General features: G+C 36.1%; 1 protein-coding gene across 4 annotated transcripts in view; it reads right to left on the reverse strand.

The window, feature by feature from the left end:
* The window catches only part of BRWD3 (bromodomain and WD repeat domain containing 3), a 131,885-nt gene that overhangs the window by 62,452 nt on the left and 41,846 nt on the right, over nucleotides 1–27,587 (reverse strand). For all 4 annotated transcript variants that reach the window (XM_078363026.1, XM_035289671.3, XM_035289670.3 and 1 more), the window contains 5 exons: nucleotides 9,379–9,539; nucleotides 7,838–8,059; nucleotides 2,249–2,349; nucleotides 1,712–1,782; nucleotides 634–734 (listed from right to left, as the gene is read on the reverse strand). In XM_078363026.1, the coding sequence (XP_078219152.1) occupies nucleotides 634–734; nucleotides 1,712–1,782; nucleotides 2,249–2,349; nucleotides 7,838–8,059; nucleotides 9,379–9,456 (573 nt within the window). In that variant the 5' untranslated portion in view covers nucleotides 9,457–9,539. The remainder of the gene's footprint in view (nucleotides 1–633; nucleotides 735–1,711; nucleotides 1,783–2,248; nucleotides 2,350–7,837; nucleotides 8,060–9,378; nucleotides 9,540–27,587) is intronic.

The raw sequence follows: 27,587 nt of genomic DNA on the forward strand, positions 1-27,587 counted from the left end.
TTTCTCTCAAATTCATAGGCAAAAACATCACTGAAGTAGTATTTTGTTTAATAAATTAGAGGTTAGAAAACCTCTAATTTTCTAAAAAAAAAAAAAAAAATCAATGAGGCCCAAAACGATGTACTAACTAATGAGGAATACTTACTGGCAATAATAGAAAACAAACCACACTTAAGGAAACCTTATAAACCATATCTCAAGAGACAAATATTTCTGAATAGATATTCCTTTATTATGTCCTCCGTAATAAGACAGCACCCTAATGTAAGAGAACACCTTAAAATAGTTAATTTAATAGTAGTTGCATTAAATTTTCCACTTGATTTTATTAATTTTTGAAAATAAATCAATCACTTCCTATTTCCCACATCATTTAGTTAATTATTTTACAATGAAATCATCTGACAACTTATAGGTCCCATAGTTTAGACACTGCTATTAAGTCTTCTTTTAGAATAATTAACCCACACTTTTATAAAAATAGTATGTATAGTAGTGATGACAAGAGTAAAGACTAAGCCAAAATTTGAGATCTGTATATATTAAACTATAGTACACATCAGAAAAGAAGAAATAAAATCAACTTTCCAAGAGTGTTCAAAAATAAAGCAATCGTTTCTGATTTTCTCTTACCGTATGTGACTCTAATTCAGCAATTTTCTCAGGGACCTCAGAACCCAAATAATATATTCTAATCACATGATCAGTACTACCAGTTGTAATGAACATACCACCTAGAAGATTAAAAACAAACAAACAACAACAACAAAAAACATAGTACAAAGCAACCTTAAAAACCCTCTCATTACTTCCTTAGCTGTATGCTACCTTTCATTAGTAGAAAGGGTTCAAGAAACACAAGGGGGTCTTCTAATTATTGGAGGCATGCTCATGCTAATGATTCAGAGAAAATGTAAAACTGCATCATTCATCCAACAAAATCTACAGACTCTACACTGAATACAGGCCTACAATCATAAACATTAAAGAACACATCCTTGAGGAATTCACTTCTTTAGATTTTACTTAGAAACGTAATCTTCCAAAGTTATTTATAAGACGACTTCTCTACAATTCTCTTTACTGTGGCTTTAAGCAAAGGAATGGATGAGATATGAACAGGAACACTGTAAAAACTCAACTGCTTTTGGGATGATGAAACAATTCTAGAGATGGATGGTGTGACAGATGCGGGACAATGTGAGTACACTTACAGTCACAGAAGTGTACACCTAAAAATGGCTATAATGATAAAATTTTAAGTTCCGTATATTTTACCACAATCAAAAAAAGAAATAAAAAAGGTTAACGTAGGGTTCTTAGCAGTAGAAAAAGCACTGCATAAGTATTTTCAATATGGAGCAATAGTACATTATTTTTTTAATAAACTCAGCAGAATTTTTCTGTTGACTAAGGGGGAGCACTAAACTTTTTGGTTGGTGAGTATTTAGAGTAGGGGGTCTGATTTTTACCAAGCAAAATCACCATTATATAACAATGTGTTAAATTATGAATAAGAAAAGAAAAAAAAATCAACCTTACACAGTGCTTAAGAGTCCAAAAAAGTTTACCTATCATAACACATGGTTCGCACTCTTGGTAATTAACACTCAAATGTGTATCTTTTTCCTTCATAAATCACATAATCTATTTTTACAACTGAATCATTTTAATATTTGAGATGCTCAAAACATTCTAGTTTTACACATACCAGAACTGAAAGATGAACAAGATATCTGGACTCCAGGTCTGGATCTCTCAGTAAATTTCACTGGGCGATCTCTAAAGAGAAAAATAAGATGCTTTTATTTTTCGTCATGTTTATCTAATGGGACAGAATGTTGGCACACTATTCGAAACTGATCAATTTAGCATCAATATTATAGAAAAAACAAATGGAATGTGGTGAGTACTATTCCCATCAATCACGTTAAAAATGCATTTAACCTTGCAAATATATTTTATATCAGTATTATTACTATAGTTTTATAAGCCATATTATTTGCTACTACCATTATGAAAAATCTTAACAAAGAAATAAAACAAATAAAAATCTACCAACATTTTCTATTTAAATTATCTCTTCAACATTAATATCATAAAAAATTTATCCTAAAATCTCTTAACAACCTATTGAAGCAGGTATACATACAAATATACATACATATTTAAATACATGAACTATTAAGAATCAAGGAAATAGACCAAAATTAACATGCTTAATTTTTCACAAAATTTCTCAACTTACCTAAATTTCATTGTTTTTACATGCCATTGCCAGAAACAGATTGTTCCATCAGCACCAGTAGAAGTGAGGTATCTGTTTGTGCCTTTAGTTGATGGACAAAACTTAAAGAAAAAAAATTCTGATTCAAACAAAGAGTTTTCATGTTCAGCCTAACGTCAAATGTAGGCTCTTTTAAAATTATAATCATTTAACAAATATAATTTTAATAAATTTACTTAAAAATTTTTGTTTCAAGGGACTACTTAACTTTCCTGGATTTATAAATACCTTATAAAAATTTAAAATGTCAAAAAAACTATAGAAAAACTAACTGAAGTTAGGATAAAATGTTTTCATTAAAAAAATAATTACTTTTAAATTTAACATTACACTTTAAGATTTTTTTAATCGCTTTCAGTGGAGAACAAATTCACAAGCGCATTACTAGTTGAAACAATACAAATGTGCTGTGCTATATATACACTTATGGAAACAACTGTGAATTTTTTTTTTTTTTTTGAGACAGAGTTTCACTTTTGTCATCCAGGCTCGAGTACAGTGGGACATTCTGGGCTCACCGAAAGCTCCACATCTCGGATTCAAGCAATTCTCCTGCCTCAGCCTCCCTAGAAACTAGGATTACAGGCACCCGCTATCATGCCCAGATAATTTTTTGTATTTTTAGTAGAGACAGGGTTTCACCATGCTGGCCGGACTGGTCTTGAACACCCAACCTCAGGTGATCCTCCCACCTCAGTCTCCCAAAGTGCTGGGATTACAGGTTTGAGCCATCATGCCTGGCCACAACTGTGGAATTTTTATAGTTCAGATGCACAGAGGATTAGAAGTAAATCTAAAAACAACACTTGGGAAGGTAATATCGAAGTATTTGGGTTTTATTATTTATTTCACTTTAAAATCCAGTTTCATTCAATGAAATATATAATTTTGTCCTTTAAAAATATAAGCGATTTGTTTTCATAAATAATGTAAAATAGGTCAAATCTTTATTCATATCATATCATTGTGGAAAAATGTAGATCAAGTTTAAAAAAATACTTAAGTTGTCAATACAGACAACTACTGCTATGTCAGAAGAATCATGGCCTTTATCATGTGGGCTTCTCAGGCTTACTCTCAGTATTTTACATATCCTCAGAAAAGAATCACAGAAAAGGGAAAAGAGTAACTGACACAGGAAAAACCTGAAAATTAAACAAGAGTTTCCTGCATGTCAGTGAGTTTTTAAAATCCCAAATGAAGATGATGAAACATTTCCACTGAGATGATGATTAAGGATTAAGATGTACAGGATTTAAATACATTTTGAAGGCAAATCAAAAGAAAATGATCATTATAGATATTAGAAGTAATTTACTTAGCTTCCTTGTTTGAAGGCACAGAACTTCTAAAGACAATAGAGTTGAATTTAAACAAAGATTACTCATTAATATTATCTATTAATAACTGATGTGCAGTAAAGAAGTCAGGACTCATCTCTATATAGTCCTCTGTTGGTATCATTGAGACATTGTTCCCAGGACCTCCCATGGATACTAAAATCAGCAGATGCTCAAGTCCCTGATATAAAGTGGTATGGTATTTGCAGATAACCTATGTACATCCTCCTGTATACTTTAAATCATCTATTTTAAATCATCTCTAGATTACTGATAATACCTACCTAATACAATGTAAATGCTGGGGTAATTAGTTGTTATATATTATTTAAGGCATAATGACAAGAAAGAAAAAATGTGTTCCTGTTCAGTACCAATGTTATTTTTTTTTTCAAATGACCTTTGTTCCTCAGCTGGTTGAAGCCACAGATGCAGAATCTAAGGATACAAGGGGTCAACTATATTTTCATTTCTGAGATTGATAAATCTGCATTAAAAAGCTTAATCTGGCCGGGCTTGGTGGCTCATGCCTGTAATCCTAGCACTTTGGGAGGCCGAGGCAGGCGGATCACCTAAGGTCAGGAGTTCGAAACCAGCCTGGTCAATATGGTAAAACCCCGTCTCTATTTAAAATAAAGAAAAATTAGCTGGGCATGGTGGTGCATGCCTGTAATCCCAGCTACTCAAGAGGCCAAGACATGAGAATCACTTGAAGCCAGGAGGCAGAGGTTGCAGTGAGCTGAGATCATATCACCGCACTCCAGCCTGGGCTACAGAGCAAGACTCAGTCTCAACAAAAACAACAACAAAAAAACACTTAATCTAAATTCTATAGCGGTAGTCCACAAATTATGTCCCACACATCAAATTCAGCTTGTTGCCTGTTTCTGTAAATATAGTTTTATTAGAACACAGTCACCTTACACTGTCTATGGCTGCTTTTGCACTATGAGAACAGAGCTGAGCAGTTGTGACAGATTTTGTATGACATGTAAAGCCCAAATTTTTTTATCTGGCCTGTATTTTTGCTGATCTCAGATCTACAGGAATGAGACAATTAAATATGAAATAGTATAATTTTATAAAGTGAAAAAACATTGAAACCTTTATCTCTATTGCATTTAAATTGCTTCATCAATCACAAAAAGGGATCTGGCCCATTAATGTGGCTTAATCTAATTGTTTTAAAAGGAGAAATCATGTTATGGATTGTTTAAGAAAACATTTATTTTTGTATTCCTAACAAATTAACACATAGCTACTGGCAAAAATTTAGGAAATATTGAAAAACAGAAAAAAAGTAATATATAATTCTACCATTCACTGGTAACCACTGTTAGCATCATACCATTTCAATTAAATTTTGTTTAAAAAGATACAAAACATGGGAAGATAATATGTCACTGATGGTACAGACAACACACAAATAACAAAGAACATATAAAGAATACCAAATGGTGCTTATTACTAGAGACAAAAATGAAACAGAAGGGAAGATACAGGCCGGGCACGGTGGCTCACACCTGTAATTCCAGCACTTTGGGAGGCCGAGGTGGGTAGATCGCTTGAGGTCAGGAGTTTCAGACCAGCCTGGCCAACATGGTGAAATCCTATCTCTATTAAAAAAAAATTAAAAATGAAGGGAAGATACAGAGTTGCTGTGCACAGAGTGGTGGAGGTAGGGGGTGTGGTGGTTTACAATTTTAAGCAGTGATAAGGTGGTCAGAGAAGGTCTCCCTGAGAAGGTGACATGTGCACAAAGCACATAGGAAGTGAGAAAACAAACTGAATATCCAAGGAAAACCACTCCAGAGACTGGAAATAGTAAGAGTAAAGGAAGGCATGTACCTAGAATGTTTAAGAAAAGCAAAGAGGCCAGCAGCTAAAGCAAATACGCAGTAGACGAGATTGAAGAGCCAAGAAGGCTGAGAATATAGGGCATTGTAGGTCATTGGGAAGACTTTGGCTTTAACTCTGAGATTGGAAGCTATTGATGGTCCTGAGCACCAGAAACATAATTTAACTTCAATTTTCAAATAACTCTGGCTGTTAAACTGAGAGGCTAAATTGGGGCAGGGGAAAGGGAATGGAAGATGCAGGTAGATCAGTTAGAAGTCTATTTAAATAATCCAGGCCACAGATGATAGTGACTTAAACCAGGATAGCAATAATAGACATCATGAGAATTTGCCAGATTCTAGATGTAGTTTGATGGTAGAACCAACATGATTTGCTAACAAATTAGATATAAAGTCTAAGAGAAAGATAAAAGGGTTGACTACTCAGTTGAAAGCATGGTATTCCCATTTGTTTGCATTAAAAAGCTTGGGGAGATCTAAGGAAGAAAAATTAGTTCAACTCTGAATATAATGAATTTGAAATATATAGTAGGCATCCATGTGATGATGCCAAGAAGACGGCTGAATAAACATGTATGGAGCTAAAAGATAGTTCCTAGATGGAGATGAAAGATTGAGAGTTATCAGTCTACAGATGAAATTCAAAACCATGAGATGACTAAGAGAAAGAGTATGTTACCGAGGAGGTCTACAGATATCTAAGGCACTACAACATGTAAAAGAAATGAGAAAATAAACTAGCAAATGAAACTATGAAAAAAAAACAGTATCATACACATTTTTCATTATTCAGTAATCCCTCCTATCAGCAGCGGACACATGTCAAGATCTCCAGATGATACCTGAAACCTTGGATAGTACCAAGCCCTAAATTTTTTTCTACACTTATATATGTATAATAAAGCTTAATTTATAAATTAGCACAGTAAGAAATGAACAAATAATACCTAATAATAAAACAAAACATTTATAATTATATACTATAATAAAAGTTATATGAATGTGGTCTCTTTCAAGAAATATGTCATTGCACTGCACTCACTTATTTTCAAACCTTGGCTGACTGTGGGTAATTGAAACCTTGGAAAGCCAAACTGCAGATAAGGGGGACTACTACTATAATCAGATGATCATTTTTTTAAATGGCATATGACAGTATGTCTGAATTCCAGAAATAATCAGTCAGATATTATAGTGAGAACACAAGTAACTGACAATCTCCCAAATCAAAATCCATGAAATAATTTCAAAAAATCAAAATTTTGACATGATTTTTTTCAAATTCAACACACATTAAACCCAATTCTTGCTAGCTCCCCATAAAAAAGATGATGTATTATTTAAATAACACAAAAAATGGCGTACTTTTTATTTTTTAAAAAATAAACAAAATTAGCTGGGAGTAATTATCTCCACCAAAAATGGTCTCTTTTTCCAAAGTGTAAAAATTTTAAGATTATTCTGTTTGGCTCTCAACACAAAGAAGACAAAAGTTCAGCTTCGTTAGTTTTATTAAATAAAAAATATTTGAAGGTATCCATGACTTTCACTACCAACATCTGGTAAAACCACTATGTGGACAAGGATTAAAAGAAGCCAATGTATTCTATGTTAAAAAATCAAATTGAGGCTGAGCACAGTGGCTCATGTACCTGTAATCCCAGCAGTTTGGGAAGCCAAAGCCAAAGGATTGAGCCTGAGTCCAGGAGTCTGAGAACAGCCTGGGCAACATGAAGAAACCCTGTCTCTACAAAAATTACAAAATTTAGCTGGATGTGGTGGCGCATGCCTGTAGTCCCAGCTACTCAGGAGACAGAGGTGAGAAGATCACTTGAACCTGGGAGGTGGAGGTTGTAGTAAGCTGAGATCATGCCACTGCACTCCAGCACGGGTAACCACAAAACAAATACAACATCAAATTGAAACTAAGAATAAAAATTTCTCTCACGTTAACCTAAACACAGATAGACACATACTAAATCTGACTGGCAAACATCTTGCATGAAATATTAATACAAGGTATGCCAATATTCAGGTTAGAATCTGTTTATATTCTAACAGGAAATAATGTGCTCTTAAGGCATTTACAGGTTTTCTCCCTACTTAACAAATACAAATAAGATGTCTCACTCTACTTATAGGATTATCTTTTCATTTATTTTTTTAAAAAAGAAAATTATATGAAAAAGGAACTTAAAAATAATACCTTTCTGCAGGGTAGGAGCAGAGTCCAGAAGAAAGCATTTTTCTCTTGCTATTCTTTGAGCTATTATCTATATAATGTAATATGAAATGAGAGAATTCTCACCTTTATTACATATGTTTGAGCTAAATTTTATCACTTTTCTTACCTGTATGGAAGTAATAGAAGCTGAATGTCCCTGAAGGACTGCAACCGGTGCACAAGTTCGAAGACACCATACTCTTACCACCTTATCACAGCTGCCTGCGGCAATAAGAGTGTTTTCATAGTTAACAGCCATATCAGAAATTTCAGCAGAGTGTCCACGAAGTGTAGCAAGAAGGCGTCCATCATCTGTAGCCCAAATTTTTACTAAACAGTCATCTGAACCCTATAGCAACAAAAGGACAACAGATTTATAATGAAGCAGAAATTCACCACAATCCCCCCCACCAGTGCAAAAATAGCCTAAAAGAAGATTTTCTTAAATTACTTCTAATACTTTATTTTATCTCCTCTCTATATATGATAGGGATCCAGTAGCAAGTATAAATTATATCCAAATGAAAGCATTAACAAAGCATTGTCCAAAGTGACAATACCATTTATGAAGAACATTTCAAAATTACCACCAATCCTGACAATTCATCAAAATATTTTAAACTCACATTTTAGTGATTTGGCATTAAGTATATCTAACATTATTTTTTTTCTTTAGGGCTGACAGTCTTTTTTCCTCAATTCTTTAAATATTTTTTTCCACAAATTATTCAGAATTTAACCTAAGGTCCACAGGCATTTCTCAGTAAGCATGAGGCTAGCTGTTAACGATAATTTCTGGTAAAAATATGACATTAAACTTTCTTTTGAGAATTTCAGAAGAATGAACAGTAAAAAGCAATTCTCTAATATGGTAGATATGTAATAACTATCTGTTTATTAAAAGATAGCATTCATCATCCTCATCATGATCACTAACATCCAAATACTTATGTGATGCATTTAGTCATTAAGTCATCAATGGAAGAGTCCATACTAAACTCTAAGGTGTAATAACTTCCTGAAGTACAAACTACTTCGTTCGTTGTAGCATACAAATATAAAAATAAAATTAAGCTATTACGCACACTTCCATGTTAATACTAAAGTAATGAGACTAAGCTTTTTCTTAGAAATACTGGTGTACTACAATTTTGTACTCAAAAGCATACAGTATAATCTGCTTAATAAAAATTCAGTTTTAAAAAAAATGACTAGTACTAAAACCAAAAAGATATAAAAAATAGCTATAATTTTCATTATGGTATAGTTCTACTATGCAATCAAAAAACTGATGAAATCATTATTTAGGCAAAACTGGCAGCAATTACACTAAGTGACACATGGAAGTGCATTTTAATAAATGTTTGCTAAAATTAAATGAAATGAAATTTGAGTATACTTGCTTCACATAAATTAACCACCTCTAGAATATAAGGTCTTCTGAAAATTTAACTTCTGAAAATTAAACTTCTAAGAAGATAGTAAACATTTGTGTTGACATGTTTACTTATATAAAAAGAGAAAAAATTTTCAATTTCCACTCATCTTTTTCTGCACCCATATACCTAAAAAAGTGAACTGCGTACAAAGCACAACGCAATGTCATGCAGTCTGGCTTCAACTGTTGTAATTCTATATATGTTACCATATTATAAATTTTAAACTCACTGTAAAAATTCTTCTCCCACTTCGGTCAAATGCTACACAATAGACAGATGACAAGTGCCCCAGAATTCTCTTATGCATCTTAATGTGCTGGTAAGCAGATGAAGGGAAAATATGACCGAAGCGACTATATCCGGTTAATTGCCTGGCAGAGGTGATATTCACTGAAAAAAATAAGAAATTAATTTAAACTTAAAAGTGAAACTAATTTCATGAAATTCAGTCATAAATATTAAGATGAGACAAAACAGAGTACATATATTATAGCAATTCTGCCCTGTGAAGATTCTAAATTCCCTTACATAGTTCATGATTTTATTAACTCCACTTTATTATAAGAAAGCACCAAGAATATTCTCATTAAATCTTAAGGGTCTGATGTTCTGCTTGGTTTACTGTGGTAAGCACATTCTCATCTTGCCTTTCTTGGTACACTACAGTCAGAGAGACTGTCATTTTAAATATATAGGTAAATCTTTAAACTGTACTTGGTTAAGCATATACCTCTAAAAAATTATAAAGGAATTTCACAAATTCCTGTCTTACCTCCTCACACCTTATCCACCATATGTATGACTGCCCCTAAAAATTCAAGAGTAATGCAAATAAAAAACCCCTATACAGTGAAAAGATAAGGAAGCTATGATGTTACAAAGATTTTATGTTGCAAACAACCTAGGTTTGTCTATGGGTTCTTTCCTTCTGGTTTCTGAATTTAGAGGCTCTCCCTCTAGTTAACAAGGAACTTTTCAGGCTTCATCCCCTATGAAGTCATTTTAGGTCCTATTTTTTTTTCTTGGTCACTTTGCCTAGTTCTCCATTTTCTTAAAAAAATGTCATAATATAGCATAAGTCTATACAATTCTCCTCCAAATACCTCATGGATTCTGCTCATATCTAAAAAAACTAATCTTGACCTCTGTGTAAAAATTTACAGCCACCCACTTGCCCTGCGAACTCCTTCATCTTCCCTTGTACACTAAAAATACTTAACACCCGACAGAATATATTTTAATCAAAACATAGGCTTCCAATATCTTCAAAGGTCACCTTGAGGCAAAATGACATTTTACCACACTGCATAAATAATATAGTACAAAATAAAAATAGCTTCATGTTCAAGCAGGGCAAGATTAAAGCAAGAACTGAGTTCTAGCTAGATTAGTATGATTAGAACCATGCCACTATCAAAAATATGAAATCTTTCAACATCTCACAATTTAAGAGCAATGTAGTCTTTCTTTCAGGCAAAGGCAGATCCACTGGCCATTTTAACTGACAAAATGACAAAAAATGAATAATGAATAGCAAAATCAGTGACATGTTGAATATAAACAATGAGAGCACATAAGAGACCTGAGTAGTTATGTAATACTGCAAGATACTGAGTAAATAATGAGAGGAACTGCATAAGCATCAGTTATCAGGCAAGAGGATTTCTTTTTGTGGCAGGTGTTGCCATCTCAACCACAAAAAAACTCCATGACTCCAAGATAGGAAGGGCTGGTACCCTAATTTGGGACGTCAGAAATCTTCCTTTTCCAATGAAATATTTCTTACTGCTCTGAGTTTTTTAAAACAATCAATGATTACTTCTGCTTGGCTTTTGTCTGTTCATACTTTGCAGGTAATTATAGGTAAGAAAGGTTTCTTTAAGGCAGGGCTTCTCAATCTTAAAACTATTGATACTCTGGGTTGAATGATTCTTTGCTGTGGAGACTTTCCATTGTAGGGTGTTTTTGCAGCATCCCTGGCCTGTCCCCACTAGATGCTAGTAGAATCCCCCCACACTAAGTTGTAACAAACAAAAATATCTCCAGATGTTGTCTAGGGTAAGAAACTGCCCCAGATTAAAATCACTTCTTGTAGTATAAAAAAAAATTCATTACCAATAGAAGATCAAAACAAAAACAGAAAAGCAATTTTGAGAAGGGGAGCTGAAGGAGATAGAAAGAACAAATCCATGAACATGGGATATCTTTCCATTTACCTGTGTCTTCAACCTTTTTCATCAATGTTTTATAGTTTTCACTATGCAGATTTTTCACCTACCCTTAAATTCACTCCAAAGTACTTCCTTATGTTCTATTATAAATGGAATTGTTTTCTTATTTTCATTGTTAGAGTATAGAAACACTGCAGATTGTCAAGTTTATTTTGTAATCTGTACCATTATTCAATTTGTATATCAGTTCTAAGAGGGTTCTTTCAGTGGATTTTTAGGGTTTTCTACAAATAAGATAACGTCATCAGAAAACAGAAAATTTCACTCCTTTTACTATATGAATGCATTCTGATTCTTTTTCTGGCGTAATTGCAATGGCTCAGACTTCCTGTACTATGTTGAATATAAATGGCTAAAATGGGCATTTTTGTCTTGTTCCTGATATTAAAGAAAAAGTTTTCAATGTTTCATTGTGACTGAGTGCAATCGCAAGATCTCAGCTCACTGCAACCTCCAACTCCCAGGTTCAAGAGATTATCCAGGCTCAGCTTCCAGAGTAGCTGGAATTACAGGTGTCTGCCACCATACCCAGCTAATATTTTGTATTTTTAGTAGAGATGGGGTTTCACCATGTTGATCAGGTTGGTCTTAAACTCTTGACCTCATATGATCTGCCTGACTCGGCCTTGCAAAGTGCTGGGATTACGGGAGTGAGCCACCCCATCAGGCAGAGATAAATTCCTTCTATACCTCTTATGTTGAGAGATTTTATCATGACTACATGTTGAATTTTGTCAAATACTATTTCTGCATCTAATGAAATGATCATTCGGGTTTTGTCCTTCATTTTGCTAATATTGTGCATCACATTTATTGAATTACATATGCTGAGTCAACCTTGAATCCCAGGGATGAATCTCACTTGATCACAGTTGTTTGTCTTTTTAATGTGTTGTTGAATTCAGTTTGTTAGTATTTTGTTAAGGATTTTTTTCATTTTTTTTTTTGAGATGAAGTCTCACTCTGTCATGCCACTGAGGTGCAGTGGCATGATCTCAGCTCACAGCAACTTCCACCTCCTGAGTTTCAAGCAATTCTCCTGCCTCAGCCTCCCAAGTGGCTGGGATTCCAGGCATGCATCACCACATCCAGTTAATTATTTGTAATTTTAGTAGAGACTGGGTTTCGTCATGTTGGCTGGGCTGGTCTCAAACTCCTAACCTCAAGTGAATAACTATAAGAAAGAAAATCCATTCATTCATCTAACAAATATTTGAGTTCCTTAATGGCCAAAGAATAACAGCTAAGTACATAAGCAAAATTCTTTTTTTAAAAACTATTTTGTTATTCATACAAATTCATCGGGTATGTGTATAATTTTGTTACATGCAACAGCTGCATAGTGGTCAAGGCAGGGTTTTTAGGGTATATAACACTCAAATAACATACATTGTACTCATTAAGTAATTTCTCAACATCATTCCCCTCCCACAGCCTCACTCTTCTGAGTCTCCACTGTCTATCATTCTACTCTCTACAACCATGTGTACACATTTTGTAGCACCTACTTATGAGTTTATGAGAACATGTGATATTTGACTTTCCACACCTGGCTTGTTTCACTTAAGATAATGTTCTCCAGTTCCATCCATATTGCGGCAAAAAAACATGACTTCATTTTTTTATGGCTGAATAGTACTTGATTTGATACATATATAGACACATATATATGTATATCTATATATATAGACATATATATCTCTATATATATACATATATATCTCTCCATATATGTATATATGGAGAATCTATATATATATTTTCCTTTGTTTTTTTAATTTGTTCATTTTTATTATAGTATTATTATTATTTTTGAGATATGATCTTGCTTTGTTGCCTAGGCTGGAATGAAGTGGTGATATCACAGCTCACTGCAGCCTAGACCTCTTGGGTTCAATTGATCCTCCCACCTCAGCCTCCCAAGTTGCTGGGACCACAGGTGTGGGTCACCATGCCCAGCTAAATTTTTTGTGTTGTTTTAGAGATTGGGTCTCTTTATATTGCCAGGCTGGTCTTGAATTTCTGGGCTCAAGTGATCCTCTCACGTTGGCCTTCCAAAGCATTTTCTTTATCCATTTACCCACTGATGGTCACTTAAGCTGATCTCTTATCTTTGCTATTGAGAATAGTGCCATTATAAAAATACTAGTGCAAGCATCTTTTTGATAAAATGATTTATTTACCTCTGGACTATATACCCAGTAATGGGTTTGCTAGATTGTATGGTCATTCTATTTTTAGTTCTTTGAAAAATCTCCATATTATTTACCACAGAGGCTGTACTCATTTATAATCCTACCAACAGAGTGTAAGAGTTCTTTTTTGTACATCCTCACCAACATGTTTTTTAATATACATATTTTTATTAATAGCCAATTTGACTGAGGTATGATAATATTTCACTGTGATTTTAATGTACACTTCTCTGATTAATGATGTTGAGCATTTTTTCTTTCTTTCTTTTTGAGACAAAGTCTTGCTCTGCCACCCAGGGCTGGAGAGCAGTGGCACAATCTCAGCTCACTGCAACCTCTGTCTGCCAGGTTTAAGCAATTATCTGTCTCAGCCTCTTGAGTAGCTGGGATTACAGGTGCCTGGCACCATACCCAGCTAATTTTTGTATTTTTAGTAGAGATGGGGTTTTGCCATATTGGCCAGACTGGTCTCAAACTCCTGACCTCAGGTGATCTACTGGCCTCAGCTTCCCAAACTGCTGGGATTATAGGCATGAGCCACCGTACCTAGCCATGCATGTTTTCATATACTTGTTGGCCATTTGCATGTCTTCTTTTCAAAAATGTCTACTTCTGTCTTTAGCCACTTGTTAATGTGATTATTTCTGAGTTTTGTTATTGTTGAGTTGTTTGTGTTCCTTGTATATTTTGGTTATTAGCCCCCATCAGGTGGATTATAAAAGTGGTCAGCTATAAGAACATGATCAACACCCAAAAGATGATTTGGTAAAGAAAATTAACAGATAAGTTACAACATAGGAAAGAGAAATAATATTCTGAATCACAGAATAGATACAAGTATTTTGCCAGTTATCAAAGAAATTTAAATAAAAATGAGGCATAATTTTATACTTAATAAATTAGCATTAAAAAAATTCAAAAACCTAATACCACCAATTACTACTTAAAACTAACGTACACCTCCATTTCTAAAAGCACCATACAGTGACATTATCCCTTTGAAAGATAATTTGGCAATATATTTCAAGAGTCATGAAAACATGCACATCCATCACTCCATCTCTGGGCATCTATTCTGCGGACATAACTGATTAGCAAAAAACAGTTACATATATAAAATATTTAAAGTAGTACTATTTATAATGCCACGGAATTAAAAACAACCTACAAGTCTAGTATCAAGGGAATGGTAAATTACTAAATTATAGAATATTTGATAGACTATTACATAGGAAACAATAATTAAAATACAAAAAGCAGTGTTTAAAAAATTAGGGATTACACAGCAAAAATATAAAACAAAATTATGTGTATACTACAATTTAAATTATGTGAATATATGCATAAATGTATGAATAAAGACTATAAAGACACAAGAGAAATGAAACCAACTGCTTTGTGTTAAAAGAATGAGACATTTTTAAAATTTCATTTAATACTCTTAAAAACACATTTTTATCTTAAACATACACTTTTGGTTAGGTTCTTCCCAACAGTAACAGCTATGTAAGAAAAATCTAACCTAAGGTATGACGTATATATATCATTAAATGTTCCTTCTCCCAGTTCAGCAGTTTTTAAAATGTATTAATCTGGCACTGGAAATGATATCTACATATTTTTTCTCAGTCATTGGTAATATAAACAGGCCTTAGTCTCTATACATTAAGAAATTATGTACGTATTCTTCACTCAGTCATTGGTAATAGAAACAGGACTTAGCCTCTATACATTAAGAACTAACGCGGGCCGGGCACGGTGGCTCGTGCCTGTAATCCCAGCACTTTGGGAGGCCGAGGCGGGTGGATCACAAGGTCAAGAGATAGAGACCATCCTGGTCAACATGGTGAAACCCTGTCTCTACTAAAAAAAAAAAAAAAAATACAAAAAAAAAAAATTAGCTGGGCATGGTGGCGCCTGCCTGTAATCCCAGCTACTCAGGAGGTGGAGGCAGGAGAATTGCCTGAACTCAGGAGGTGGAGGCTGCAGTGAACCGAGATCGCACCACTGCACTCCAGCCTGGGTAACAAGAGCAAAGCTCTGTCTCAAAAAAAAAAAAAAAAAGAAGAAATAATGCATGTATTCTTCATTTAGCCATTATTTTTTCAGTACTGATTCTTGCTTTACTTACATAGCTACAGAACTGTTCACATTAGGAACATGCTCCCCAAATGTTAACAGTTGATAATTGACTATACAAATACAATCGAAAAGCATTCACTTTTGACCTTACAAATACAATTGAAAGCATTCACTTTTGACCAATTCTTGAGTATTTTACTAGGAAGAATTGGATCTCATTCTTCTAGTATGAATACAACACACGTTCTTTGGGGGAGGACAATGCTCCAAACCATTTTTCCTTTTCTCTAAAGCAACAGTTTAAAAAATGAACACAGATATACACTTGCATACATACACACACATACATGCACAAAGCTACCACTATGTTCTACCTAAATATCTCTATCAAATGCTATTAAGTGAATTATTTCTTTTTAGTTTTATTATAAGTATAATGCAAGTTTAGAGATGAACAATTTAACTTCCACCATAAGTAGAATGAAGTATTAAATGTAAGAAACAACTACAAATAAATGACTGAAAAAACCCATAATCCTAGCCTGATGTATTCACTATAATGGCATCATCACATTCCCACTGTTAAACCTTCAAAATCTACAGTACTTCAAGGTTATGTAGTAAGTTTTAGCATATATAATTAGTTACTTTGATTAGTACCTTTATTTCCAAAGCACCCTAAAAGTTAAGTACTTCAAGGTTATGTAGTAAGTTTTAGCATATATAATTAGTTACTTTGATTAGTACCTTAATTATTTCGAAAGCACCCTAAAAGTTAAGTAATGTTATCCCAGGCTTTACTTACTAAAAAATTTAACTCCACTATGTCACGAAAGTAAAATGGCAATAAATACAGTTCTAAAACCTCATGAAAACAGGGCAATTAATCAAAATAATTTTAGTCAGAAAAACATAATATGTGCTTCTTCACCCACTGCTAAGAATTTGCAACCTATAAAAAACAATACACAGTACTTATGACTCCTTTATATCTGGAAAGCTGAGATGGTTATAGTCAGTTTCCATCCATCAACTAACTATAGAGATTTTTTTAATGTCAATGTAAGCATGTAAATTTTGTCTTAAAATATTTGAAGAACTTTCCTTTTGAAAAAATCATTTATTTTATTTAATTTAGCAATGTTGAGTAATATACTAGTAGATAAATTAGTCAAACATAGATTTGAATACAATGTATTTAAATACAAAATATTCTATTCAGAATCCATTATGTAAATATTTGTATTTAAAATTTTATACTGTAAGCTTCTAAATTGTTCTAACAAAATACAAAATGAACTAACTCAATAATAGACCATACTTTTTAAATATTTAAATAACAATAGGATAATAGAATTATTGTATATGTTTTACAAAGTTATAAAGTCATCAGATCAATAAACAGCCATCAATGGACTTAGCTGCTTTCTTTAAAACATAACATTGGTTTACCTCTTACTAGGAGCCAAAGCACTGTGATAGCTCCTGGAGATATTGCTTATAAACATGTCAAACAGGCCAGGGGTGGTAGCTTATGCCTGTAATACCAGCACTTTGGGAGGCCAAGGTGTGCAGATCACCTGAGGTGAGGAGTTTGAGACCAGCCTGACCAACATGGAGAAACCCCGTTTCTACTATAAATACAAAATTAGCTGGGCGTGGTGGTGCATGCCTGTAATCCCAGCTACTTGGGAGGCTGAGGCAGGAGAATCGCTTGAACCAGGGAGGCAGAGAGTGTGGTGAGCCAAGATAGTGCCATTGCACTCCAGCCTGGGCAACAAGAGCGAAACTTTGTCTCAAGAAAATAAAAGATAATAAAAAATAAATAGACAAGTCAAACAAGGTCTCTGTCTTCATGGAATTTACATTCTACTCTGCAAAGCTTGTATCACTTACCCAATTTCAGGAATGAGCAAGATACTTCATTGGAGAAAAAGTGATCTATAAAAGTATATACAACTCTTAAAATGCTTTTCAACAAGCTCTGCAGTGATATTGATACTCTGCCAAGTTTGGAAATCATCAATTCTAGTCCAAACTACCTCCTCACAAAATTATCCTTTCTATACCCTAAATGCCAGATGGCCATTCGACCTATTCCTAAACACTAGTAAAGAAAATGTTATTCTTTTCCAAGAATGGCCAATTCATATGTGGAGCTGCTCTAATTTTGGGGAGACTCTACCTTTAATTAAACTTAATCTCTCTCCCTGTAATTTCCAGAGATTTGTTCAGGTTCTACCCTGGGGAGCAACATTAAAAAAGAAAAGAATATGGTGGTGCCCGTAGTCTCAGCTACTCAGAGATTGAGGCAGGAGGATATTCTATGATCTGTGTGGGAACAGCCACTGCACTCCAGCCTGGGGAATAGAGAGAGTTCCCATCTTTAAAACACAAACTAAAAAGAAAAAAGTCAATTTCCTTTGTTACATGGTAATCCATGAAATAAAGATAGCTATTATTTGTACCTTTTCTTTCAACATATTAAGTCCTGTCTATATTACACACAGATGTAATTTACAGATATTTCTCTTTCCTAACATTCCTTCAAGAAAAACACTCCTTCATCATAAGTATTATTGTGGTTACTTTCTTCTGGGAGGTCTCTAGTTTATCAATGTCTGAGCCTTTTAAAACAGTTAGAGCACAATGCTCCGTGGTCTTATTAGCATAGAGTACAACATATTATTTTCCTTCATCAGGAAACTATACTTCCATAAATGAAGCTTAAGATTGCAAAGACTAGGCCAGGTGTGGCGGCTCACGCCTGTAATCTCAGCACACTGGGAGACCGAGGCGGGAAGACCACCTGAGGTCGGGAGTTTGAGACCAGCCAGACCAACATGGAGAAACCCCATTTCTTAAAAAATAAATGCAAAGACTACATTAGGTTTCTTAAAACGCTGCTTTACATTATCTAGGGCTCAGATGAAAGAGAAAACAAAGTTAGTTTGTCTTCTAAAAGCGCATAAATACCTGCTGAATAAACCTGTCTAAAATTTTGTCTGGGGTTAAAGCTGAGTTCACCATCTATAGTTCCTAGAATCTATTCTTTGTTCCTTTTTGCATACTTGCCCACTGGGCCATTTCCATTTTTCCTGTCTACTTTAATTTCACAAATAATATCTTCCAGTTAAAATTATTTCAGCATAGTAGGCTTTAATTAATTTGAGTCTCTTAAAGTAGGTAGATACTAATCTATCTTGCATTTTTCTGTCCTCTAACTATGCTTGCTCTACCTTCTGCAGTTTATAGATCAGTAATCTTTGATAGGGAAAATTAAATCAAAATATTATTCTCTCCAGCTTTTAGCTACGAATGTTATACCATCTATTCCCATATAATAAAATCTATGGGTTCCTTCCACATATGCTAAGAACTTCAAAGGTCCTTTTGAGTATTTTCTACATGGCTAAAACAATATGAAATGGCTAATAATTATTTTCTATATATAAAAGCAGTGATTTCTTTTTTTTCTTTTTTCTTTTTCTCTTTTTCTTTTTTTAGACAGAGTCTCCCTCTGTTGTCCAGGCTGGAGTGCTAGTGCAGTAGCGAGTTCTCGGCTCACTGCAACCTCTTCCTCCTGGGTTCAAGCGATTCTCCTGCCTCAGGCTCTTGAGTATCTGGAATTACAGGCACATGCCACCACACCTGACTAATTTTTTTTTTCTTAGTATTTTTAGTAAAGACAGCATTTCCCCATTAGTTTGATCTGGGTATCCTGCTTTTTTACCTGTTAGGAAATCAACATCCATACTGTCTAGTCTGTAGTATAATCCCATATAGATTCCTTTTGTTGTTGTTGTTGTTGTTTTGTTTTTTTGAGACAGAGTTTTGCTCTTGTTACCCATGCTGGAGTGCAATGGCGTGATCTCGGCTCACCGCAACCTCCGCCTCCTGGGTTCAGGCATTTCTCCTGCCTCAGCCTCCTGAGTAGCTGGTATTACAGGCACGTGTCACCCCGCCCAGCTAATTTTTTGTATTTTTAGTAGAGACGGGATTTCACCATGTTGACCAGGATGGTCTCAATCTCTTGACCTCATGATCCATCCGCCTTGGCCTCCCAAAGTGCTGAGATGACAGGCGTGACCACCGCGTCCGGCCTCCATATAGATTTCTCACTCCTTTTATCCCTGTCAAGTGTGTTTCACAGTACACCAACATTTTAATATACAGATCCCTAAATACACTTAACATACATTGCTACTCCTCATCTCCCAAGAATAGGCACCCTTACTGTAAAACACTAATCCCATGTCAAGTTTCTATAACTCTTCATGTTAAAGCTTCTAGGTTACTTTGTTACTTTATACCTAATATTTGTAATTACTCTGCCTAACCCTTAATGTTTTCTCTTGTGATTACTGATCACCTCCTCCTTTGTGGCTTTCTTTCCTATTACGACTGCTATCCATTGCATTTTTTTTAAACTGGCTATTTTTACCACTGACCCTAACAAATAGCAAAATAAACTTATCTGGACTTAAATTTCTGTGTTTTCTCAACATCAATTATAAGTGCTATTGAAAACTAACAGGGATAAAGTTATCCCATAAAAGCCTCAAATTATATCAAGAACATATTAAAGAATTAATTAAAACTGAATACAATTCAAATAAAAGTTCTCCTGAAATCGGTCATTTTTTAAAAAATTTTTTATTGCATTTTCGGTTTTGGGGTACATGTGCAGAACATGCAAGACAGTTGCATAGGTACACACATGGAAGTGTGTTTTGCTTCCTTTCTCCCCTTCACCCACATTTGGCATTTCTCCCCAGGCTATCCCTCCCCAGCTCCCCCCCTCCGCTAGCCCTCCCTTTTTCCCCCCAATAGACCCCAGTGTTTTAGTACTCCCCTTCCTGTGTCCATGTGTTCTCATTTTTCATCATCCACCTATGAGTGACAATATGTGGTATTTCATTTTCTGTTCTTGTGTCAGTTTGCTGAGAATGATGTTCTCCAGATTCATCCATGTCCCTACAAACGACACAAACTCATCATTTCTGATTGCTGCATAATATTCCATGGTGTATATGTGCCACATTTTCCCAATCCACTCTGTCATCAATGGGCATTTGGGTTGATTCCAGGTCTTTGCTATTGTAAACAGTGCTGCAATGAACATTCGTGTGCATGTATCCTTATAGTAGAATGATTTATAGTTCTTTGGATACATACCCAGTAATGGGATTGCTGGGTCAAATGGAATTTCTACTTCTGAGGCCTTGAGGAATCACCACACTGTCTTCCACAATGGTTGAACTAATTTACACTCCCACCAACAGTGTAAAAGTGTTCCTTTTTCTCCACATCCTCTCCAGCATCTGTTGTCTCCAGATTTTTAATGATTGCCATTCTAACTGGCGTGAGATGGTATCTCAATGTGGTTTTGATTTGCATCTCTCTGATGACCAGTGACGATGAGCATTTTTTCATGTGATTGTTGGCCTCATATGTCTTCTTTCGAAAAGCGTCTGTTCATATCCTTTGCCCAATTTTGAATGGACTTGTTTGTTTGTTTCCTGTAAATCTGTTTGAGTTCTTTGTAAATTCTGGATATCAGCCCTTTGTCAGATGGGTAGACTGCAAACATTTTTTCCCATTCTGTTGGTTGGCGATTCACTCTAGTGACTGTTTCTTTTGCTGTGCAGAAGCTGTGGGGTTTCATTAGGTCCCATTTGTCTATTTTGGCTTTTGTTGTCAATGCTTTTGGTGTTTTGTTCATGAAGTCCTTGCCTACTCCTATGTCCTGGATGGTTTTGCCTAGATTTCCTTCTAGGGTTTTTATCATGCCAGGTCTTATGTTTAAGTCTTTAATCCATCTGGAGTTAATTTTAGTGTAAGGTGTCAGGAAGGGGACCAGTTTCTGCTTTCTGCACATGGGTAGGCAGTTTTCCCAACACCATTTGTTAAACAGGGAATCCTTTCCCCATTGCTTGTTTTTGTCAGGTTTATCAAAGATTGTATGATTGTAGATATGTTGTGTTGCCTCCGATGCCTCTGTTTTGTTCCATTGGTCTATATCTCTGTTTTGGTACCAGTACCATGCTGTTTTGATTACTGTAGCCTTGTAGTATAGCTTGAAATCTGGTAGTGTGATGCCCCCCGCTGTGTTCTTTTTGCTTAGAATTGACTTGGCTATGCGGGCTCTCTTTTGGTTCCATATGAGGTTCATGGTGCTTTTTTCCGGTTCTGTGAAGAAACTCAATGGTAGCTTGATGGGGATAGCATTGATTCTGTAAATTACTTTGGGCAGTATAGCCATTTTCACGATATTGATTCTTCCTAACCCTGAACATGGAATGTTTCTCCATCTGTTTGTGTCCTCTCTTATTTCGTTGAGTAGTGGTTTGTAGTTCTCCTTGAAGAGGTCCCTTATGTTCCTTGTGAGTTGTATTCCTAGGTATTTTATTCTTTTTGTAGCAATTGTGAATGGCAGTTCATTCTTGATTTGGTTTCTTTAAGTCTGTTATTGGTGTAGAGGAATGCTTATGATTTTTGCACATTGATTTTATATCCTGAGACTTTGCTGAAGTTGCTTATCAGTTTCAGGAGTTTTTGGGCTGAGGCAATGGGGTCTTCTAGTTATACTATCATGTCGTCTGCAAATAGAGACAATTTGCTTCCACCTTTCCTATTTGAATGCCCTTTATTTCTTTTTCTTGCCTGATTGCTGTGGCTAGAACTTCCAGTACTATATTGAATAGGAGTGGTGAAAGAGGGAATCCTTGTCTAGTGCCGGATTTCCAAGGGAATGCTTCCAGTTTTTGCCCATTCAGTATGATATTGGCTGTTGGTTTGTCATAAATAGCTTTTATTACTTTGAGATACGTTCCATCGATACCGAGTTTATTGAGGGTTTTTAGCAGAAAGGGGTGTTGAATTTTGTCGAATGCCTTCTCTGTGTCAATTGAGATAATCATGTGGTTTTTGTTTTTGGTTCTGTTTATGTGGTGAATTACGTTCATAGACTTGCGTATGTTGAACCAGCCTTGCATCCCCGGGTTGAATCCTACTTGATCATGATGGATAAGTTTTTTCATTTGCTGTTGCAATCGGCTTGCCAATATTTCATTGAAGATTTTTGCATCTATGTTCATCATGGATATTGGCCTGAAGTTTTCTTTTCTTGTTGGGTCTCTGCCGGGTTTTGGTATCAGGATGATATTGGTCTCATAAAATGATTTGGGAAGGATTCCCTCTTTTTGGATTATTTGGTTTCAGAAGGAATGGTACCAGCTCCTCTTTGTGTGTCTGGTAGAATTCGGCTGTGAACCCATCTGGACCCGGGCTTTTTTTCTGTAGTAGGCTTTTAATTGCTGCCTCGACTTCTGCCCTTGTTATTGGTCTACTGATAGTTTCAGCTTCCTCCTGGTTTAGGCGTGGGAGGACACAGGAGTCCAGGAATTTATCCATTTCTTCCAGGTTTACTAGTTTGTGTGCATAGAGTTGTTTGTAGTATTCTCTGATGATGGTTTGAATTACTGTGGAATCTGTGGTGATTTCCCATTTATCATTTTTTATTGCATCTATTTGGTTGTTCTCTCTTTTCTTTTTAATCAATCTTGCTAGTGGTCTGTCTAAATTGTTGATTTTTTCAAAAAACCAGCTCTTGGATTTATTTATTTTTTGAAGGGCTTTTTGTGTCTCTATCTCCTTCAGTTCAGCTCTGATCTTAGTTATTTCTTGTCTTCTGCTGGGTTTTGAGTTTTTTTCATCTTGCTCCTCTAGCTCTTTCAATTTTGACGGTAGGGAGTCAATTTTGGATCTCTCCATTCTCTTCATATGGGCACTTATTGCTATATATTTTCCTCTAGAGACTGCTTTAAATGTGTCCCAGAGATTCTGGCATGTTGTGTCTTCGTTCTCATTGGTTTCAAAGAACTTCTTTATTTCTGCTTTCATTTCATTGTTTATCCAGTTAACATTCAAGTGCCAGGTGTTCAGTTTCCATGAAGCTGTGCGATTCTGGGTTGGTTTCTGAATTCTGAGTTCTAACTTGATTGCACTATGGTCTGAGAGGCTGTTTGTTATGATTTCAGTTGTTTTGCATTTGCTGGGAAGTGCTTTACTTCCAATTATGTGGTCAATTGTAGAGTAGGTGTGATGTGGTGCTGAGAAGAATGTATATTCTGTGGATTTGGGGTGGAGAGTTCTGTAAATGTCTATCAGGTTTGCTTGTTCCAGGTCTGAGTTCAAGCCCTGGATATCCTTGTTGATTTTCTGTCTGGTTGATCTGTCTAATATTGACAGTGGAGTGTTAAAGTCTCCCACTGTTATTGTGTGGGAGTCTAAGTCTCTTTGTAAGTCATTAAGAACTTGCCTTATGTATCTGGGTGCTCCTGTATTGGGTCCATATATGTTTAGGATCGTTAGCTCTTCTTGTTGTATCGATACTTTTACCATTATGTGATGGCCTTCTTTGTCTCTTTTGATCTTTGTTGCTTTAAAGTCTATTTTATCGGAGATGAGAATTGCAACTCCTGCTTTGTTTTGCTCTCCATTTGCTTGGTCAATCTTCCTACATCCCTTTATTTTGAGCCTTTGTGTATCCTTGCATGTGAGATGGGTTTCCTGGATACAGCACACTGCTGGGTTTTGGCTTTTTATCCAATTTGCCAGTTTGTGTCTTTTGATTGGTGCATTTAGTCCATTTACATTTAGGGTTAATATTGTTATGTGTGAATTTGATACTGCCATTTTGATGCTAGCTGGCTGTTTTGCTTGTTAGTTGTTGTAGATTCTTTATTATGTTGATGCTCTTTAGCATTTAGTGTGATTTTGGAATGGCTGGTACTGGTTGTTCCTTTCTATGTGTAGTGCTTCTTTCAGGAGCTCTTGTAAAGCAGGCCTGGTGGTGACAAACTCTCTGAGTACTTGCTTGTTCGCAAAGGATTTTATTTTTCCTTCACTTCTGAAGCTCAGTTTGGCTGGATATGAAATTCTGGGTTGAAAGTTCTTTTCTTTAAGGATGTTGAATATTGGCCCCCACTCTCTTTTGGCTTGTAGTGTTTCTGCCAAGAGATCTGCTGTGAGTCTGATGGGCTTCCCTTTGTGGGTGACCCGACCTTTCTCTCTGGCTGCCCTTAATATTTGCTCCTTTATTTCAACCTTGTGGAATCTGCCGATTATGTGCCTTGTGGTTGCTCTTCTTGCAGAATATCTTTGTGGTATTCTCTGTATTTCCTGCATTTGAGTGTTGGTCTTTTTTGCTAGGTGGGGGAAATTTTCCTGGATAATGTCCTGAAGAGTATTTTCCAGCTTGGATTCATTCTCTTCGTCACATTCTGGTACACCTATCAAACGTAGGTTAGGTCTCTTCACATAGTCCCACATTTCTTGGAGAGTTTGTTCATTCCTCTTTGCGCTTTTTTCTCTAATCTTGGTTTCTCGTTTTATTTCATTAAGTTGATCTTTGACTTCTGATACTCTTTCTTCTGCTTGGTCAATTCGGCTGTTGAAACTTGTGCATGCTTCGCGAAGTTCTCGTATTGTGTTTTTCGGCTCCTTTAATTCATTCATATTCCTCTCTAAATTATCCATTCTTGTTATCAGTTCCTTGAATCTTTTTTCAAATCTTTTCTCAAGGTTCTTAGTTTCTTTGCATTGATTTAAAACATGTTCTTTTAGCTCACAAAAGTTTCTCATTATCCACCTTCTGAAGTCTAATTCCGTCATTTCGTCACAGTCATTCTCCGTCCAGCTTTGTTCCCTTGCTGGTGAGGAGTTTTGGTCCTTTCTAGGAGGCGAGGTGTTCTGGTTTCGGGTGTTTTCCTCCTTTTGGCACTGGTTTCTTCCCATCTTTGTGGATTTATCCACTTGTTGTCTGTGTAGTTGCTGACTTTTCGATTGGGTTTCTGAGTGGACGCCCAGATTGTTGATGATGAAGTATTTCTGTTACTTGGTTTTCCTTCTACCAGTCTAGCCCCTCCACTGTACGACTGCTGAGGTCCACTCCAGGCCCTGCTTGTCTGGGGTGCACCTATAGCAGCTGCGGAACAGTGAGGAATGCTACCAGTTTCTTTTTCTGCTATCTTTGTCCCAGAATGATGCCTGCCAAATGTCAGTCTTTTGGATATAGAGGGGTCAGGGAGCTGCTTGAGGAGACAGTCTGTACTGTATAGGAGCTCACGTGCTGAGCTGTGACCTCTGTTGTTCATTCAGGGCTGTTAGGCTACTACGTTTAATTCTGCTGCAGCAGAACTAATAAAAAAAAAAAACCCTTTTTTCTCAGATGCTGTGTCTCGGGGGGGAGGTTGGGGCTTTCTTTGTGAATGTCCGTTGTGCTGTCCTGCCCAGCTAGGATGCAGTCTAGTCACTATTTGCCTGCCGAGGCTCTGCCCTGCTGGTGTGAGGTTCGCCCTGTTGCTGCAGGCTCTGCCCTGCTGCTGTGGTCTCCGCCCTGTTGCCACAGGCTACGCCCTGTGACGGCATCTCTCTGTTGTAGTGAGTTGCCTCGGCAACGGCAGGCTGCGTCAGCAATGGGCCTGTACTTCAGTAGGGGCAGATTGCCTCGGTAATGGCTGACGCCCCTCCCCCATGGAGCTGCACTGCCCTGGGTTCAGCTGTGCACTCAGGGAACCTCTTCACGTGGAGCATTTGGAATCGCTGTTTTGTTTGTCCCACTGCACTACCCCAAACGCTGTTTCCCTGGAATCTCCTTGCCTGGCTCACTGTCCAAGTCCCATTCAGTCTCAAGTTCAGCCCTCTCAAGTCTCAGATTGCCAGTTCAACAGGGCACCCGGACCAGTGCACTTTGTGTGGAGCACTGTGTAGTGCCACTGCGCTACAGCGCCGGCCGCCAGCTGCACCGATGCCGCCTGCACCAGACAAAATCTCTTCCTGGTATCCCCCGTCTCTTTTATACCTGGGAATTTCCCCGTTCTGTGGGCAACAAAGATCCGTCTGGAAATGCGTCCCTGACTCACCCTCTCCACGCATTCACTGAGAGCTTCAATCCTGGGTTGTTCTCTCCATGCCATCTTGAGTACCCCCTCCCAGTTTTTTTTTTTTTTACTAATATCTTTAAATGCTAACAAATGACCTTTAGAAATTAAGAGCACTGAATGGGCTTTGAGAAATGGCACAGAAAAATGCCATTTGAAGTGTATGATAGACTAATGTACACTGGAATATTAACACATTTCACATATTCAACTTGCTTTGTTTCAAAATTATAATATGAAATATTATAACCCAAATTAACAAAGTTCAAACCAAACTGTGGTTTTCTTCATACAGTGTTCAATAATAGATTTTCTTTTCTTACTCTGTGACATCTTGAATCTATTATAAGGATATGATTCTTTTCTTACTTTCTTTCCTCATTGTCCTACCCATTAGCAATCCAACCTATTATTTTAGAATAAACAAAATTACCAATAATCTGTTAAAATATTAGTGTTAGAAAAAAAGTCTTTTAGTCAGTGTGGTACAAGATGTACTAATTTACGACCCTGACTTAAAAGCTTAGTACCAGAGTGTGGTAATTTCCACCTACAATCCCAGCTAACAGGGAGGCTGAGGTGGGAGGATCCCTTGAGGCCAGGAGTTGAAGGTTGCAGTAAACTATGATCTTGCCACTGCACTCCAGCTTGGGTGTCAGAGACCCGGTCTTTTAAAACCTATTGGTTAGCTTAGTATTAGACCCTCAATTAACTGGTGATAACCAAAGAAAAAAAGACTCCCTAACAAAGATGCTTAATAACAATGAATCACATTTAAGAAATTATTACAGAGTTGTTACACTAACAATTTAACAGTACATCAACTTATTGCTTCCTGAAGCAGTTCAAGACCAGTTTGTTCTCCTAAATCCAGTCAATCATATCAAGTCATCCAGGTCAGTAATAAGAAGAAATAAAAGGATCACTGGAAATGCATAACTTCTGCATAAAACACCTCAAAGTACATTTCCTTCTATTATCTTC

Source organism: Callithrix jacchus, chromosome X, assembly GCF_049354715.1.
Source record: "Callithrix jacchus isolate 240 chromosome X, calJac240_pri, whole genome shotgun sequence".
Taxonomy (NCBI): domain Eukaryota; kingdom Metazoa; phylum Chordata; class Mammalia; order Primates; family Cebidae; genus Callithrix; species Callithrix jacchus.